Genomic DNA, 14,963 nt, shown 5'->3' on the forward strand with positions numbered 1-14,963 from the left:
AGGAGCTGTCTGTGCCTGCTTGATTTTTATGCCATTATAGGTACATTTAACTGGAGTGGGGGAAATGAAAGGTGGGATACAAAGGAAATAAGACGAATGACTAGATTTCATTCTTCATTTATTTGAGTTGTTGTGAGTTTTCTGGCTTGTATGCCCATGTTCCAGAAGCATTCTCTCCGAGGCTGAAAAAAATTGAGAACCCCTGGTGTAGACCATCCCATCCAAATCTTGTGGCATTCCAGATGTGTTGAAGTACAGCACCCTTTATTGTTTGTTTATTCCATTTATAGACTTATTTTCTTCACTTTGCCAAGGTGGCCTAGCTAGCTCTCTTCTGCCCCAGTTTTATCCATATGTGGGCCCTGTAAGGAAGTTAATGCTAACAGGGAATTATTAGCCCCAACGTGAGGAAGCGGCCTTCATGGCTAAGAGGGAGCTAGGGCTTGGATCCTCCATTTCCAAGTCCAATATTTACACCACTATATTGCAGTGCTGTCCATTACCAGTCAATCAGGGGCCGGCTTAGCACAGCAGGCTAATCCACTGTGCTGCTGAAAGAGCCTGCTGTTCGAAAGATCATCAATTCGCGCCTGGGTTGGGGATGAGCTCCTGCTGTTAGCCTCAGCTCACCTGCGCACCTAGCAGGATTGAAAACAGAAATGTGAGTAGATAAAATTAAGTACTGCTTTTAGTGGGGAGGTTATAAAAATGTGCCTTTAAAAGACATCAATCGAGGAAGCGGCATGGAAGCTCAATGGGCAGCATGACAGATGGAGCAAGAGCACCCCTTGTCACCGAAGTCGAGCAGAACCTCCAAAGATGTTGGAAATAGGATTGCCTCTGTGTTGTCTGTCCTTGTTAAATTATGTAATCGGCATTGAATGTTTGCCATATATGTGTTCTGCAGTGCTGCTCTGAGTCCCCTTTGGTGTGACAAGGGCCAGGTATAAATGCTGTAAATAAATAAATCAGGGCATCCACACTGACTGTCAGTGTCTCTCCAGGGTTTGACAGAATTTTTAATAATCATTTAGCTTATACTGCCCTGGGCCTATTTAGTCTGTAAGGCAGAAATCAGTAACTATCACACACACATTTGCCTTGAAATGGCTTGTCAGGTTTGTAAAGCAATATTTGGATCTCCTATAGATAGACATTTATCAGACTAAATAATGAATTTCAGCTGTCTAGGCAGAATGTATTTCTTTTTACTAGATTTAACCAGTGGTTGAAACAAGTTATGTATTTTTTTTAATTTGGGGATTTGTTTTGTTATATTTGGAATATAGGTCCCCAAATCCCTCAGCTATCATGGCTGGAAAAGCAACTTCTCTTGAGGAAATCTGAAAAGATCTGATACAACTGGCATGATACTTTGGCAAGTGAACCTTAGATCAAATTACTGCTCAGCCTTTTTTTTAAATAAAAAAATAATTTCATTTTAAGTGTATGATTGCATTTTTTAAAAAATAGAACAAGTAAAAACAAAGAAAGAGAGGAAAGAAGAATACATAGGAAATGAACAGAGACTAGGCACATATAGCAATATAAGCCATTTTAAGTCTCCTTGTGGAGAGAAAAAGCGGGGTATAAATAAACATAATAATAAAATAAACATAATAAGGCTATTGTTTTTTTAAATACATGTTCATGCATAACTAAAGAGCAGTAAGATCTTCTGGCCATTGAACAATGGATAGTGAATATTTGCCTTTCCAGCTTTGGAATACAAGTCTTTTTACAAGAGAAAGCACACAAGACCCAACAATATTGAATTTCAGTTACAGTCCTCATAATTTCTGCTCAGCCTTGAAGCTCACTGGGTGACTTTGGGTTAGTCCAGTAACTGCTTGTGACTTCCACATCTGTGGGCTGGTAAATTCAGGTTTTACTACACACTTTAAAAGAGCTGTCCAAGGTACTAAAGCCAATCCTGAAAACCTTGTATAAATGCAGATTGACTATCCTTATCCAAAATGCTTGGGATCAGAGTATTGTTGGATTCCCCCCCCCCCCCCCCGATTTTGGAATATTTGCACATATGTACGGAAATATTTTGCAGAGGGAATCCAAGTCTAATCACAAAATGCATTTATTTTTCTTATAAACATATACTCTGAAAGTAATTTTATACATAAAATTTTATTACTTTTGTGCATAAATCAATGTTTATGTTCCTTAAACCATAAGAAAGCAAAAGTGTCACTAACTCAGCCATCCATGTGGACAATTCTGGATTTTGAAGAATTTTAGATTTCGGGATAAGATACTCAATCTGTATCTTTTCGTATTTCCTCTTTATATATAAAACTGTCTATAATTCTGATATTTTCTGTGGTATTTAGCAGTCCCTTTTCTGTTCCTCATGTTAATGGCATTCAAGTAAATCTCATCAGTTGTACATTACAAACAATTATACCACAGTTTTCCCAACCCACACTATTTTGATAAACTTTAATCAGCAGTGGAACTCTCTGCCCCGGAGTGTGGTGGAGGCTCCTTCTTTGGAGGTTTTTAAACAGAGGCTGGATGGCCATCTGTCGGGGGTGCTTTGAATATGATTTTCTTGCTTCTTGGCAGGGGGTTGGACTGGATGGCCCACTAGGCCTCTTCCAACTCTATGGTTCTATGAAATCTTTATCAACTGGTTTTTACAATGTGTTTAACAACTGAACACTATCTTTCTGTACAGGACAGTCTCTGGGAGATTTACCCTGGATTGGACTGGCTGCAATGATTTATAAAAGTTGATTGGTATGATGATTTTTGTGTTATCTGTTATAATCTTGAGTAGGAACTATCACGGTTGGTTATAGGAATGAAGTCATTTGTTTTAGGATGCAAAGTAATACAAAGAGAAAATTGTCTTGTAGCTCTAATTCTTTGTTTAGATGGCGGCATGATTTATTTTATAGGTAGCATTTCCCTTCTCTAAAGAGATGAGACACTGAAATGTTATTTCTTCTCCCTGCAGAATTCAGAGACAAATAGCAGAGTAATTTGCAAGCGCTGCAAAACATTGCTGGGAGAGGTTATGCCCTCAGGTATGGAGTATGCAAATAACGTTTTCCTAGGCTGTTTAGGTCATCCTAACAAGAGGGGGTGTGGTGTAATGTGATGTCTTTTAAAAAAATAACACTGATTAAAATAGAATCTCTTTGTTTCTTCTGTTTCCCTTCCCTATATCCCAATATATAGCTGGGTACTTGTTTTAAATGCAGCATAACCCCACATCCATAAAAATATGCCCCCTATGGATGATGATGATGATGATTATTATTATTAATACCCTGCTTTATCTCCCCAAAGGGAACTCAAAATGGCTTGACATAAAAAGCATTGGTATACAATTTTTGGTCTTACAATGTGATCCTATGGTATTCTTGGGCCTGAAGGTGTTGGTTCAGTAGGGTTTGCTATTATCCACAGTTTTACATGTCCACGTGAAGTCTGGGAACTTACCCCCCTTTGAACATGGGGGTTGTACTAGGCAGTTTAATGAAGAATCCACAAATTATGTCTGCATTTAGTAATCAAAGGTGCCTCTGATTATATCATTATATACTTCAACTCATGGTGACCCTATGAATAAGAGATCTCCCAAGTTCTCTTCTTATTAACTACAGTAGAGTCTCACTTATCCAAGCCTCGCTTATCCAAGCCATTTTTGCAGTCAATGTTTTCAATATATCATGATATTTTGGTGCTAAATTCGTAAATACAGTAATTACAACATAACATTACTGCGTATTGAACTACTTTTTTGTCTAATTTATTGTATAACATGTTTTGGTGCTTAATTTGTAAAATCATAACCTAATTTGACATTTAAAAGGCTGTTCCTTAATCTCTCCTTATTATCCAAGATATTCGCTTATCCAAGATTCTGCCGGCCCATTTAGCTTGGATATGTGAGACTCTACTGTACCTTCTTTGGAAAAGTGTGGGTCATGGCTTCCTTGATTGAATCAGTCTACCCATATTATATTTCCCCTCTGTTCTTATAACCTTTTGCTGTTTATTTCTCCTTACGAGCCATGTCATCTCATGATATGTCCAAAGTACAGACGCCTTGGTTTGTTTCTAGGAAGAGTTCAGGATTGATTTGGTCGAAGATACATTTATTTGTCCTTTTAGTAGTCTATAGTATCCACAGAACTCTTCTCCAGCAACACATTTGAAATGAGATTATATTCTTACAGCCTTTTTCATTCTCACTGAATTTTCATCAAGCAAGTGATGTTAGCATGCAGATTGCACTGTCAGTCATAAACCTGAATCACTTACAGGTCTTTTTACGAAAACAAAATACTGCCCTCACTTCTCTGACAAGTCCCTATACAAGAAGCAGCTGTTTTAAAACTAAGGACGTAAAGAAATACAAGACTCAGTCATTTCTTCTCTTGAAACAAATAAAATGTTATTTCCCAGATTATTCTTCTCTGTAATTTCCTTTTACAACCAATCCATATCTGATTTTCATTACAGTGGGCCCTTGGTATCCACTGGGATTTGGTTCCATAACCTCCTATGGATTATTATTATTATTATTATTAACTGCATTTCTAACCCCTGGGGGGACTCAAAGCGGTTTACAACATAATAAATGGCAAAATTCAATGCCTTACAAATATATAAAAATATATAACATATCTAAATAAAATACATACAACTGTAGATTAAATCCATTAAAACTATAAAAACATCAAACAAAGACATATGCATAAAACATGCTATAACAGCAATTAATATAGATCCCTTCTCTTCCCCCACCAACAACATACCTTTGTTGTCCTAATAACCCTAATTGAGGAGTGCTGGGGCAATGGCAACTCCATTTCCTTTTCTCTTTTTCCTCCTTAAATCTTAAAGACCCCATGGATTAACCCTTTACTTTCATTTCCCACATGGAGCCCCCAGTGGCACAGTGGTTTAAATCCTTGTGCTAGCAGGACCTCTGACTTGAAGGTTGCGTTGCTGACCTGAAGGTTGCTGGTTCAAATCCAACCCAGGGAGGGCGCAGATGAGCTCCCTCTATCAGCTCCAGGCCCAAACGGGGACACGAGAGAAGCCTCTCACATGGATGATAAAACATCAAAAACATCCGGGTGACCCCTGGCTAACTTCCTTGCAGATGGCCAATTCTCTCACACTAAAAAAAATCCCTAGACTCCAATTTAGAAGGAAAGCTGGAATCTAACAGTAAGATCTTTTGGAGGTTTAGCTTTTCATTTATTTAGGAATGATTCCTGTCAACTGTTTAAATAAGAAAACTAATTGTCCATGAACAATTTTGCCCAGTTCTATTATATTCATTTATGTCCATCAAAGCAATCTTTTTAGAGCTTACTATCAGATTGATGTGCACTGGAATTTGCAATCTTTAAAATCAAGAATAAAAAGAGCCAGGGTTTGTAATGTGGAGGAAAGATCTTCACCAAATCAAATTTAGACCAAAATTAATTAAGATGTCAACAAAGTGATACACATCTACATATTGCAAAATCTCAGGGTATTCAGGAAGAGAATAGGGATCCATATTGGGTGGGGACTGTGGATATTCAAGTTGTATGATAAACAATGATGTAATAAAATGGTATTCCAATATAAAATGACAAAATCAAAGTTTGTTTTTTGGGGGAGGACAGGATATTTTAAAGTGTGGATGGTTGAGTCTATGGATAAAGAAGACCAAATGCATTTTGTTTCTTCCCTGAATCAGCTTCCAAAGGGTAATAATAATAATAATAATAATAATAATAATAATAATAATAATAATAATTTCATTTCTTCCCACTTTTCTCCCATGGATGGGACTCAACGTGGTGTACAATGAATTGAAAAGAGAATTTACATAAAATACACTTTCAATAAGACATAATAAAACAACTAACAGAAATACCCAATAACCTAAATTGTAAACAATTAATTAATAACCTACAAAGATATACCACTAAAAATTCCCTAACCTTAGGCCACTGAGGTTGTTCGTAAAACAAGTTATTCAAGATCCTAAAAAGCCTCCGAGGCTTTGTAAACCGAGGGCATATCTGCACAGGCCACATGTGCTGCTGCTGATCTGGAGTGGGATCATCCAGATCAGTACTGTGGGAGTCTACATGGCCAGCCGCCAAGCCTGCTCCATGGCTGACAGGTGTCCACATTGTGTGTCACCAAGCCATCCTGGCAACTAGATGGAGTCTGCATGGCTTAGTGGCATTGAACCAGGTTCTGTGCCACTATACTATAACCCTTATCTTACTTTCCTCCCTTTTCTGATTGCTACTTCCGTCGCCCCTTTATCGCTTTGTCCAGCATCAGTGGATGTGATCATGCCTGGTGGTCACTGCCAAGCCGAGGATAAAAGGGGGAAAGTAAGTGCCATCCCATGTCCCTGGGCTGCCTAAGCCCTAGGAAAATGGGATAGCCATGTTAACAGTCATGGCCAACTCCAAATATGAACCAGCCCAACTGTTCACACCACCACAAAGTGCAGGTGAGGTGCAGAGCTTTGAAGAGTTCTGGAGCATCTCGCAGCTTTCATTAATCTGAGCAAGGATGTATTAGATGGTCTTGTCAGTTATTAGGACAAATGAACTCTGTACATTATGTGGAGTCCACAGAATCCACTCACCCTCACCCCAACTCATTTGTGCCATTGAGATGGGCCCTGAGTTGGTCGGCTTCTCTCATGTATTGGATGAGATAGTTGCAAATTTGAATGTGAAATGAAAAGAAACAAAGGAAGGTAAAAAGAAAATTTGAAATGGTTCTCTGCCGCCTACTCAGTTAAACTGACTAGTGCTGTAATAATCAAGGAGGTGGGGTACTACGTGCTGCCAAGCCATGGCCTATCTGTTTGACGTGTGTCCTAAAAACGTCTGCTTCCAGTGTAATGAAGGTGCTTGAGGCTGTTGACTGGAAATGCAGGTGTGTGAAAGAAAGGTTAATGTGAACACAATTCTAACTGGTTAAGATTAGAAACCTGTACTAAATCTAAAACCAGCCCAAGTCTCTTGGAACCTAATTAGTAGCCCTAAGTGAGCCAGTGATGTGTAGAGGTTTGAGTGCTGGACTATGATTCTGGAAACTAGGGTTTTAATCCCCACTTGCTCTCCTTAGGGTTGCAATAAAGTCAGAAACAACTTGAAGGCACATAACAAGAAACCCTTTCTCAGTGTAACCAAACTTTGTTCTGGCATTTGTAGTTGCATCCCTCAGCTAGAGCAAAGGATCATTCTGAAATTAGATCTAAGTTCATAGGAATCTGTAAAGAACTGAAATTTTGGTTGCAAATTTTTGAGTTTCAGACTTTCTGCCATTTAAATATTCTCCTTATTTGTAGTAGTAATAATAATAAACTTTATTTATACCCCCCGTGGAGAGTCAGAGTGGTTTGAAACTGGCAGCGGCAAGCATTTAATGCCGAAAGGGGCTAAAAAAAACTGAAACAACCAAAGCCACCCAAATCAAAAATCATATACAACATCCAAAATAAAGTGATAATAAAAGCATTATCATAAATTAGACAATGACATAACAGAATTACAATTTCACACATAAATATTAAAGGAACAAAACATTAAGATTGAGACCAATAAAATATGCAAAATTTAAAAGTCAACATATCCAGAGTAATAAGTCATTTCCATTCCATAAAGTCTGTGCTTGATATTCTATACACCCTCCTCCCTATATGCTTTGTATTTCAGTGTGGTGTTAGATCTAGTTTCTGTGAGTTTGTAGCCTATTTTTTTATGATGAGTTAAAAAAAGATTTCAGTTGTGTGATTCAGTATATATTAATTAAGTCAAGATAAACTTTTTTATTTTATTCCTAGGTGTCACAAAGTACTATTTCACTGAATTGCTTGTTCAGCCGTCAGAAGACTGCTTCAACACAATACCAAGGTGTGAAAGGGTTCATTAGTTTTATATTAGAATGGCACTGTTCATTTGACATCTGAAGCCTGGCTGCATTTTTCTTTTATACATTTCATGAAATATTCAAATATTAACATTGTTTCCAGCAGTGTTTGCTGAATGGTCATTAAATGTATTTATTGCTTTTTCTGCCCTCTCTGCTGCAAAGCAATATAATTAGATTGTTGTATTGGTGACTAGAAGCGTGGGAGTCACAGGTCATCTGAATATTATGAATCATTTAGATGACTCATATGGCTGATTAAAAGATGCCCATTTCTTTGATGCCCATTGTCCAACAAGCACAAAGTTTTAAAGGCAATGTATTTCTTTCCAGTGGGAGAAAGGGTGCCTTTTATTCCTTGAAATGTTAAGTTCAGCGCAGGGGCCTAAGCTGTATCAGATTGTCTTTGTATAATCTGCTTAGAGGGAGTGGGAGAGAAGATTGTGTCCCGACCTCTGCTTTCTCTCTCTTTCTCTCAAGAGTAATGAAGGACACACTCTGTATTGGATACGTACACTGGAAACACCAACTGGTTTGTACCTCATAATAAGTTAGGGTTCCATGGAAACAGTGTTCGTTTTGAGTCATTCATGAACAGTTTTCTGGGAAGCCCCATCTGTTGCTTCTCCCCACAAGTGGAATCAACTGAGGGTGCATCTACACTGTAGAATTACTGTAGTGTTGCATCACTTTAACTGCGATGACTCAGTGCTATGGTAACATATGAGTTGTACTTTTACAAGGTTCATAACCTTTATTGCCAAAGAATGCTGATGCTTCACCAAACTACGACTCCCAGGATTCCATAACATTGAGCCAAGACAGTCAGAGTGGTGTTAAACTGTATTAATTCAGGAGTGCACAACCTGGCATGAATAAGGGGTTGAATTTAAAAAGGCTAAACCTCTTGGGCCCACAGGTAGTTTTCAGCACTTCACTTTCCAAGTAAAGGTATAATTAATTGTTACAGTACTATTGTGTGCCTTGTTTTCTACTTTGGGCAACCCTATCATTAAAGCATCCTGTCATTGGAGCCCAGATCTGGGATCTGTCTTCTCTTTTTCTCTTATTTCTCTCTGTATTGGGATTCAGATTCCAGGCCCTCCAGTTGGCCTCCCTTTCTTTCCGGAGCGGGAGGAAGATGCCCTGGGCACCAGGAGCAATGGATAGCCACTGTCACCTCCTGCTCTTGGCATACAGGGCGTCCTCCTGTCTCCCCATCCGCTCTCCAGCAGAAAAAGAGAGAGAGAGAGAGAGAGAGAGAGAGAGAGAGAGAGAGAGAGAGAAACTAGATACCGATCCGAAGTCCAGGCCCTTTCTAGAGGTGCAGTGGCAAGGAGGTTGGGAGATGGGAGAAAGCCCTGTGTGCCAGAAGTATGGAACTGGTGTGGCAATGGCACCGTGCTTTTGCTGCTTTGTTTTTCTGCGGGCCACACCAACTCTTTGTGTGGGCCACATCTGGCCCAGGGCCACAAGTTGTGCAGGGTGTAGATGCACCCAAAACAAATCATACACTATCTGTCTGTGGTCTTTTTAGTGAAGGTGTGAGCATGCTAGCTTGTTCCTGTCCTGGCAAACCATAAAAATAATTACAACCCTTGCTTTGTTGAAGTTTATTTTATTGGGGAAGAAACAAGCCTAGGTGCCAGCTCTCACAAAGTTCATATCGGATGCCTTGTTCTGAAGTTTGGATTAGTCCATTTCTGACTGGGGTGGTGTGTACACTTCTCAAATCAAGACACTACAGTTCTGGTGTTTAATAATTATATTTTGTATATATCAGTTTTTTTATTGCTGTGATTCTATTATTCTAAGACACCATTAATTGTTAAATGCACACTAATCTCAGTGCCATGCACTGAGTGTGTGTGTATGTGTGTGTATACACACACACACACTAGCTGTGCCCGGCCACACGTTGCTGTGGCAATTATGGTGGTATGGGAAATAAAGTATTGAGGAATTGTTGGTAGTTAAGGTAAATGGTTAAGGTTTTCACCTGACATTAAGTGTTGTCATGTCTGACTCTGGGGGTTGGTGCTTATCTCCATTTCTAAGCCGAAGAGCTGGCATTGTCCGTAGACTCCTCCAAGGTCATGTGGCATGACTGCATGGAGCGCCGTTACCTTCCCGCCGGAGCAGTACCTATTGATATACTCACATTTGCATGTTTTCAAACTTCAGTGTTGGCAGAAGCTGGGGCTAACAGTGGGGGCTTTCTCCACTCCCCCAATTCAAACCTGCGACCTTTCGGTCCAGAAGTTTAGCAGCTCGGTGCTTTAACCCGCTGCGCCATCACGGGATATTATTTGCTAAAGGTTGTAAATATACAATATTTATGATTGTTCTTTTTTTGTCTGTTGGAGGGAAGTATGAATGCTGCAGTTAGGCGAAATGATTAGCATGTAATGGCCTTGCAGCTTTAAAGTCTGGCTGCTTCCTCTCTGAGGGAATTTTTTGTTGGGCGGTGTTAGCTGGCCCTGATTGTTTCCTGTTTGGAATTCCCTTGTTTTCAGAATGGTGTTCTTTGCAATATTTTATGTGCTTCTACTGTCTGTGTAGATGAAGAAGTACCCATATGCAGTGCTTGAGCACACACATTCCCCCCCAAAAAGTCTGTGGCCGTGAGAAAACAGAGGATTTGCCAGACTTTGGTGATGGGAATACTTTGTTGGGAGGTGTTAGCTGGCCCTGATTGTTTCCTGTCTAGAATTCCCCTGTTTTCAGAGTGTTATTCTTTATTTAGTGTTCTGATTTTAGAGATTGTATTGTTCTGTTTTATTATCCCACAGTAATTTTTATGTATTCTGATTTTAGTGTTTTCGAATACTTGGAGCCAGATTGTATTCATTTTGACGGTTCACAGCAAAATAATAATAATAATAATAATAATAATAATAATAATAATAATAATAATGACGACTCTGGTAATACACACTGCTTCACTCCCTTCTCAACTTCCTTTCTGGAAGAATCCTTTCTTGGGAGGTGTTAGCTGGCCCTGATTGTTTCCTTTTTGGAATTCCCAATTTCCCTGCTTTCAGAGTGTTGCTCTTTATTTACTGTCCTGGTTTTAGAGATTATATTGTTCTGTATTATTCTACCACAGTAATTATTTCATATTACAGTAGAATCTCACTTATCCAACATTTGCTTATCCAATGTTCTGGATTATCCAACGCAGTCTGCCTTTTAGTAATGTTTTTGCAGTCAGTGTTTTAAATTCATTGTGATGTTTTGGTGCTAAATTTGTAAATACAGTAATTTACAAGAGCATTACTGCGCATTGAACTACTTTTTCTGTCAAATTTGTTGTATAACATGATGTGTTGGTGCTTAATTTGTATAATCATTACCTAATTTGATGTTGAATTGGGTTTTCCTGAATACCTTCTTATTATCCAACATATTCAGTTATCCAACGTTCTGCCAGCCTGTTTATGTTGGATAAGTGAGACTCTATTGTATATTTATAATCTTATATTATCTGCTTAGAACTGGATTATATGAGGCCCCTTCTACACAGCTGTATAAAATGCACACTGAAGTGGATTATATGGCAGTGTGGAGTCAAGATAATCCAGTTCAAAGCAGATAACATAAGCTTATAAATGGGTTATATAGCTGTGTGGAAGGGCCTTGAGCCTACACTGCCATATAATCAAGTTCAAATCAGATAATCTGTGGAAGAGGCCTAAGTGAGGCATAACTCTGCCTGTCCCCTGGACTGAGTGGGTTGCTAGGAGACCAAGTGGGCGGAGCTTAGCCTTCTAACTGGCAGCAATTGGATAAAAACAATTATTCCTCTCCCTCTAATTAGGACTTTAGTTTTCTTTTCTTTTTGTTGTCGGAACCTAGGGGCAAGGATTGTGGATTGTGCTGGCAAATTTCTAGGTTCTGGGGCTTGTACTTTTGTACTTTTGTTGTTTAGTGGCGGAGGGCACACCATTAGTCTCTTTTATATTTTATATATATATATATATATATATATATATATATATATATATATATATATGACAGAGAGAGAGTTTGAGAGAGAGACACTGTTTTTAGAGATACATACATGGGGACAGGCACTTTAGAATCTAAGAAATTATATGCTACCCTTTAATATATTTTTTGCAGGTTTTCCCCTCATGTTGGATGAGGACAGTTTGCTCTAAGACTCTGTACCCCTTTAGTCACTGGAATTTCATGAGTTTTCTTCTGCAGTAAAGAATGTTAGATTCCATACTCATTCACAGGTTTGATAACTGCCCTGCTGTCCACCAATGGGATATTGATTTATAAGCCATATTTTTAGAATTTAAAGAATTTGGAGTCAGGAGTAAACCTAAACTTACGACCTTTCTATGGGAAAATCCACTCCCAGCTACCCAATTCACCTTCAATGTGCTGCTTCTATTAAACAACATAAATGCTTGCTCAAGCTATTTTGGATCACCCAGGGATCGACTGGTAGATCCAGCTCTGTGCAGCCTAATTAGTGAGCATAATCCATAGCCAAACTCAAAATTTTATTGGAAGCATTTGTCCTATAAATTTTCCCCAGATTCCTGCTCCAAATAGCCATTCTAGTGGTTACTATACCCTTGAAAGCCATCTTAACGTTTTTGCAGTATCCTTGTAACATCATTGTGTATAATATACTCACAGCAGAATTAATAACCCCCAACCTGAACATTCACATGCTGTTGTAGCAAGTCTTAGGGTTAATCAGTGGCAAATTATGCAAACTTAATGTTGCTTTAATTAATTTCTGCCATGAAATGTATAATTGCCAATTACAAGTTGATCTAGCCGTCTTTCCCTAGTCTATGTAACTCTGGGCTTCAATGAAAGCTTTCTCCTTTTTAATTGAAGAGTGTCTCTTAAATGAAATATTTCAGATGATCCAGTTTGAAGCTTGGGGAAATGTCCATATGCTGTGGCTGCCAGACAATGCAGCATGCTGTGACCAGCTTGTGTTCAATATAGAGCAAAGACATTTTCCTGCTACTAACTTGTATGCTGTGTGTATGATGAGAAATTCCCCCCACTTACTGTGAATCCAACATTCTGGATCTCCAGAAATATAGTGACAGGGAAAATAAAGTTGTACTAGGGGTGGTGGAAGGTGTGCTGTAGTTTATGTTCCAAAGATTTAGTGAAGAGAAATATTGGAAGAGGTGCAAACGCTGGTCTTGGTACACCCACACAGCAGGCTTGCATAATAATATGCTGGAGCTCTTTTTCATTAATCTAAGGCACTTTGCCTTGGACTTTCTGATTTATAGTACACAATTAGATTAGGTGTGGTGATTTATTATGTAGTAGGAAGAAAATGTGTGGGTTGTTTTTTTGTTTTTTTATTACTGTGGAACAGAAGAGTGCGATAAAGTGAGGAGAGCATATTTGCTTAACTCTTGTAGTACTCAAAGTTCCGGCCTATCTTCTGGACATGAGTAAAGTTAAAGTTGTTCTTTAAATACAATACATTATTTCTAAACTCCCAAAACTGGATGAATTAGATACAGTTGGCCTGTGGTCTTGAAGACATTTTAGCTCCTAGAGACCCCCAGAGGGCTGTATAGATTTTTAAAATCATGTCAGAAGTGAATTGAGAACATACTGCAAGTTGCTTCTGGTGTGAGAGAATTGGCTGTCATCAAAGATGTTGCCCAGGGAACGCCCGGATGTGTTACCATCCTGCTGGGAGGCTTCTCTCATGTCCCCACATGGGAAGCTAGGGCTAAAAGAGGGGAGCTTATCCGTCTTGTGGATTGGATTCGAACCGCCAGTTAAACAAGGGCTGCACAGATGAACGAAAAGTTACTGAAATGATGTTTTCGGAGACTGGAAGTCATGTTTACTCACTGGTTTTTTTTTGTTTTTTTTTGTTTTTTTTTGCTCTTTTGAGGATGGGGATGACAATGTTGGGCAAAATTGGGCCCCTGAGGTCTATTTTTCACCCACAAGATATTTGGATGATATTTGGGATGAAAAAATATAATAAATAACGATATTCTTTGTGTCCCACTTTTGTCTCTACATTGAGACACATAGTGGCTCACAACATTAGAAAACAGTGCAATTTAAAACCTCCAACATATAAATATTAAAATAGAAGTAAACAACTAATTAATTAAAATGCCTTATAACACTTTAAATTGTTAAAATAATCAGATACCTTAGTTTTATTCTTTCCTCTTTTGCTTGAACTCGTCTCTCTCATCATATTGTTCTACATTGCCCACATGTAGAAAGCAACTTATTTTTTTGACTGTGGCTCTGTCAGCTGGTTCTAAATATTTCTGCAGCATCGAAGTTGAAAGTAGCTTTCAGGGATAGAAATGCACAAGAAAATGGGAATATCAGTTCTTTCGATGTGGACATTTGCTGTGGGCAGTTGATATGAAACAATACTTTCTATTCCTCCTCCAACCCCAAACAGGTCTCTCTTTATACAGAGCATTGTAGCCCAGTGCCTGGTGGAGCTTTCTTCAGCTAGAAGCACATTTAGATTCAACATACAAGGGACTGATGGGGCAGTCTATATCCTGGTAAGTCTATAACATTTGATTTTGAAATGTAGATAACCTAGTAACTCCACTTCAAAGCTGTCTGTTCAGTTTGATTGCTTTAGTTCGCTCCCCTCTCCTTGCTAAATGGCTTTACTTTGTCATTCCATGACTTAGAGAACTATCCTGTGCATGTCTGCTCAGAGGTAATACGTACTGAATTCAATGGAATTTTACGTGGAAATAAGTAATATTGTACTATAGTAGAGATATATAGGAATTATACAGTGTGTGTATTGCATCCAGCATTTACATGAGTCGGCATGCATGTATGTATTTCGTTTTCTTGCTCCCAATATATCTCTCAGGCCCCTTCCACACAGCTGAATAAAATCCCTCATTTTCTGCTTTGAACTGTTATATGGTAGATAACCCAGTTCAAAGCAGATATTGTGGAATTTTCTGCTTAATATTCTGGGTTATATGGCTATGTGCAAGGGCCCTCAGTATTAGCTCCAGTCTTCTGATGTAGTTTTG

The 14,963-nt window shown here is 38.7% G+C and overlaps 1 protein-coding gene across 2 annotated transcripts in view; it reads left to right on the top strand.

Annotated features, from left to right (window-relative positions):
• ube3d (ubiquitin protein ligase E3D) overlaps positions 1-14,963 on the top strand; it is a 74,505-nt gene that overhangs the window by 16,602 nt on the left and 42,940 nt on the right. For both annotated transcript variants that reach the window (XM_062981293.1, XM_008121847.3), the window contains exons 5-7: positions 2,975-3,044; positions 7,841-7,910; positions 14,360-14,468. In XM_062981293.1, the coding sequence (XP_062837363.1) occupies positions 2,975-3,044; positions 7,841-7,910; positions 14,360-14,468 (249 nt within the window). The remainder of the gene's footprint in view (positions 1-2,974; positions 3,045-7,840; positions 7,911-14,359; positions 14,469-14,963) is intronic.

Source organism: Anolis carolinensis, chromosome 1 (genome assembly GCF_035594765.1).
Source record: "Anolis carolinensis isolate JA03-04 chromosome 1, rAnoCar3.1.pri, whole genome shotgun sequence".
In the NCBI taxonomy this organism is placed as follows: domain Eukaryota; kingdom Metazoa; phylum Chordata; class Lepidosauria; order Squamata; family Dactyloidae; genus Anolis; species Anolis carolinensis.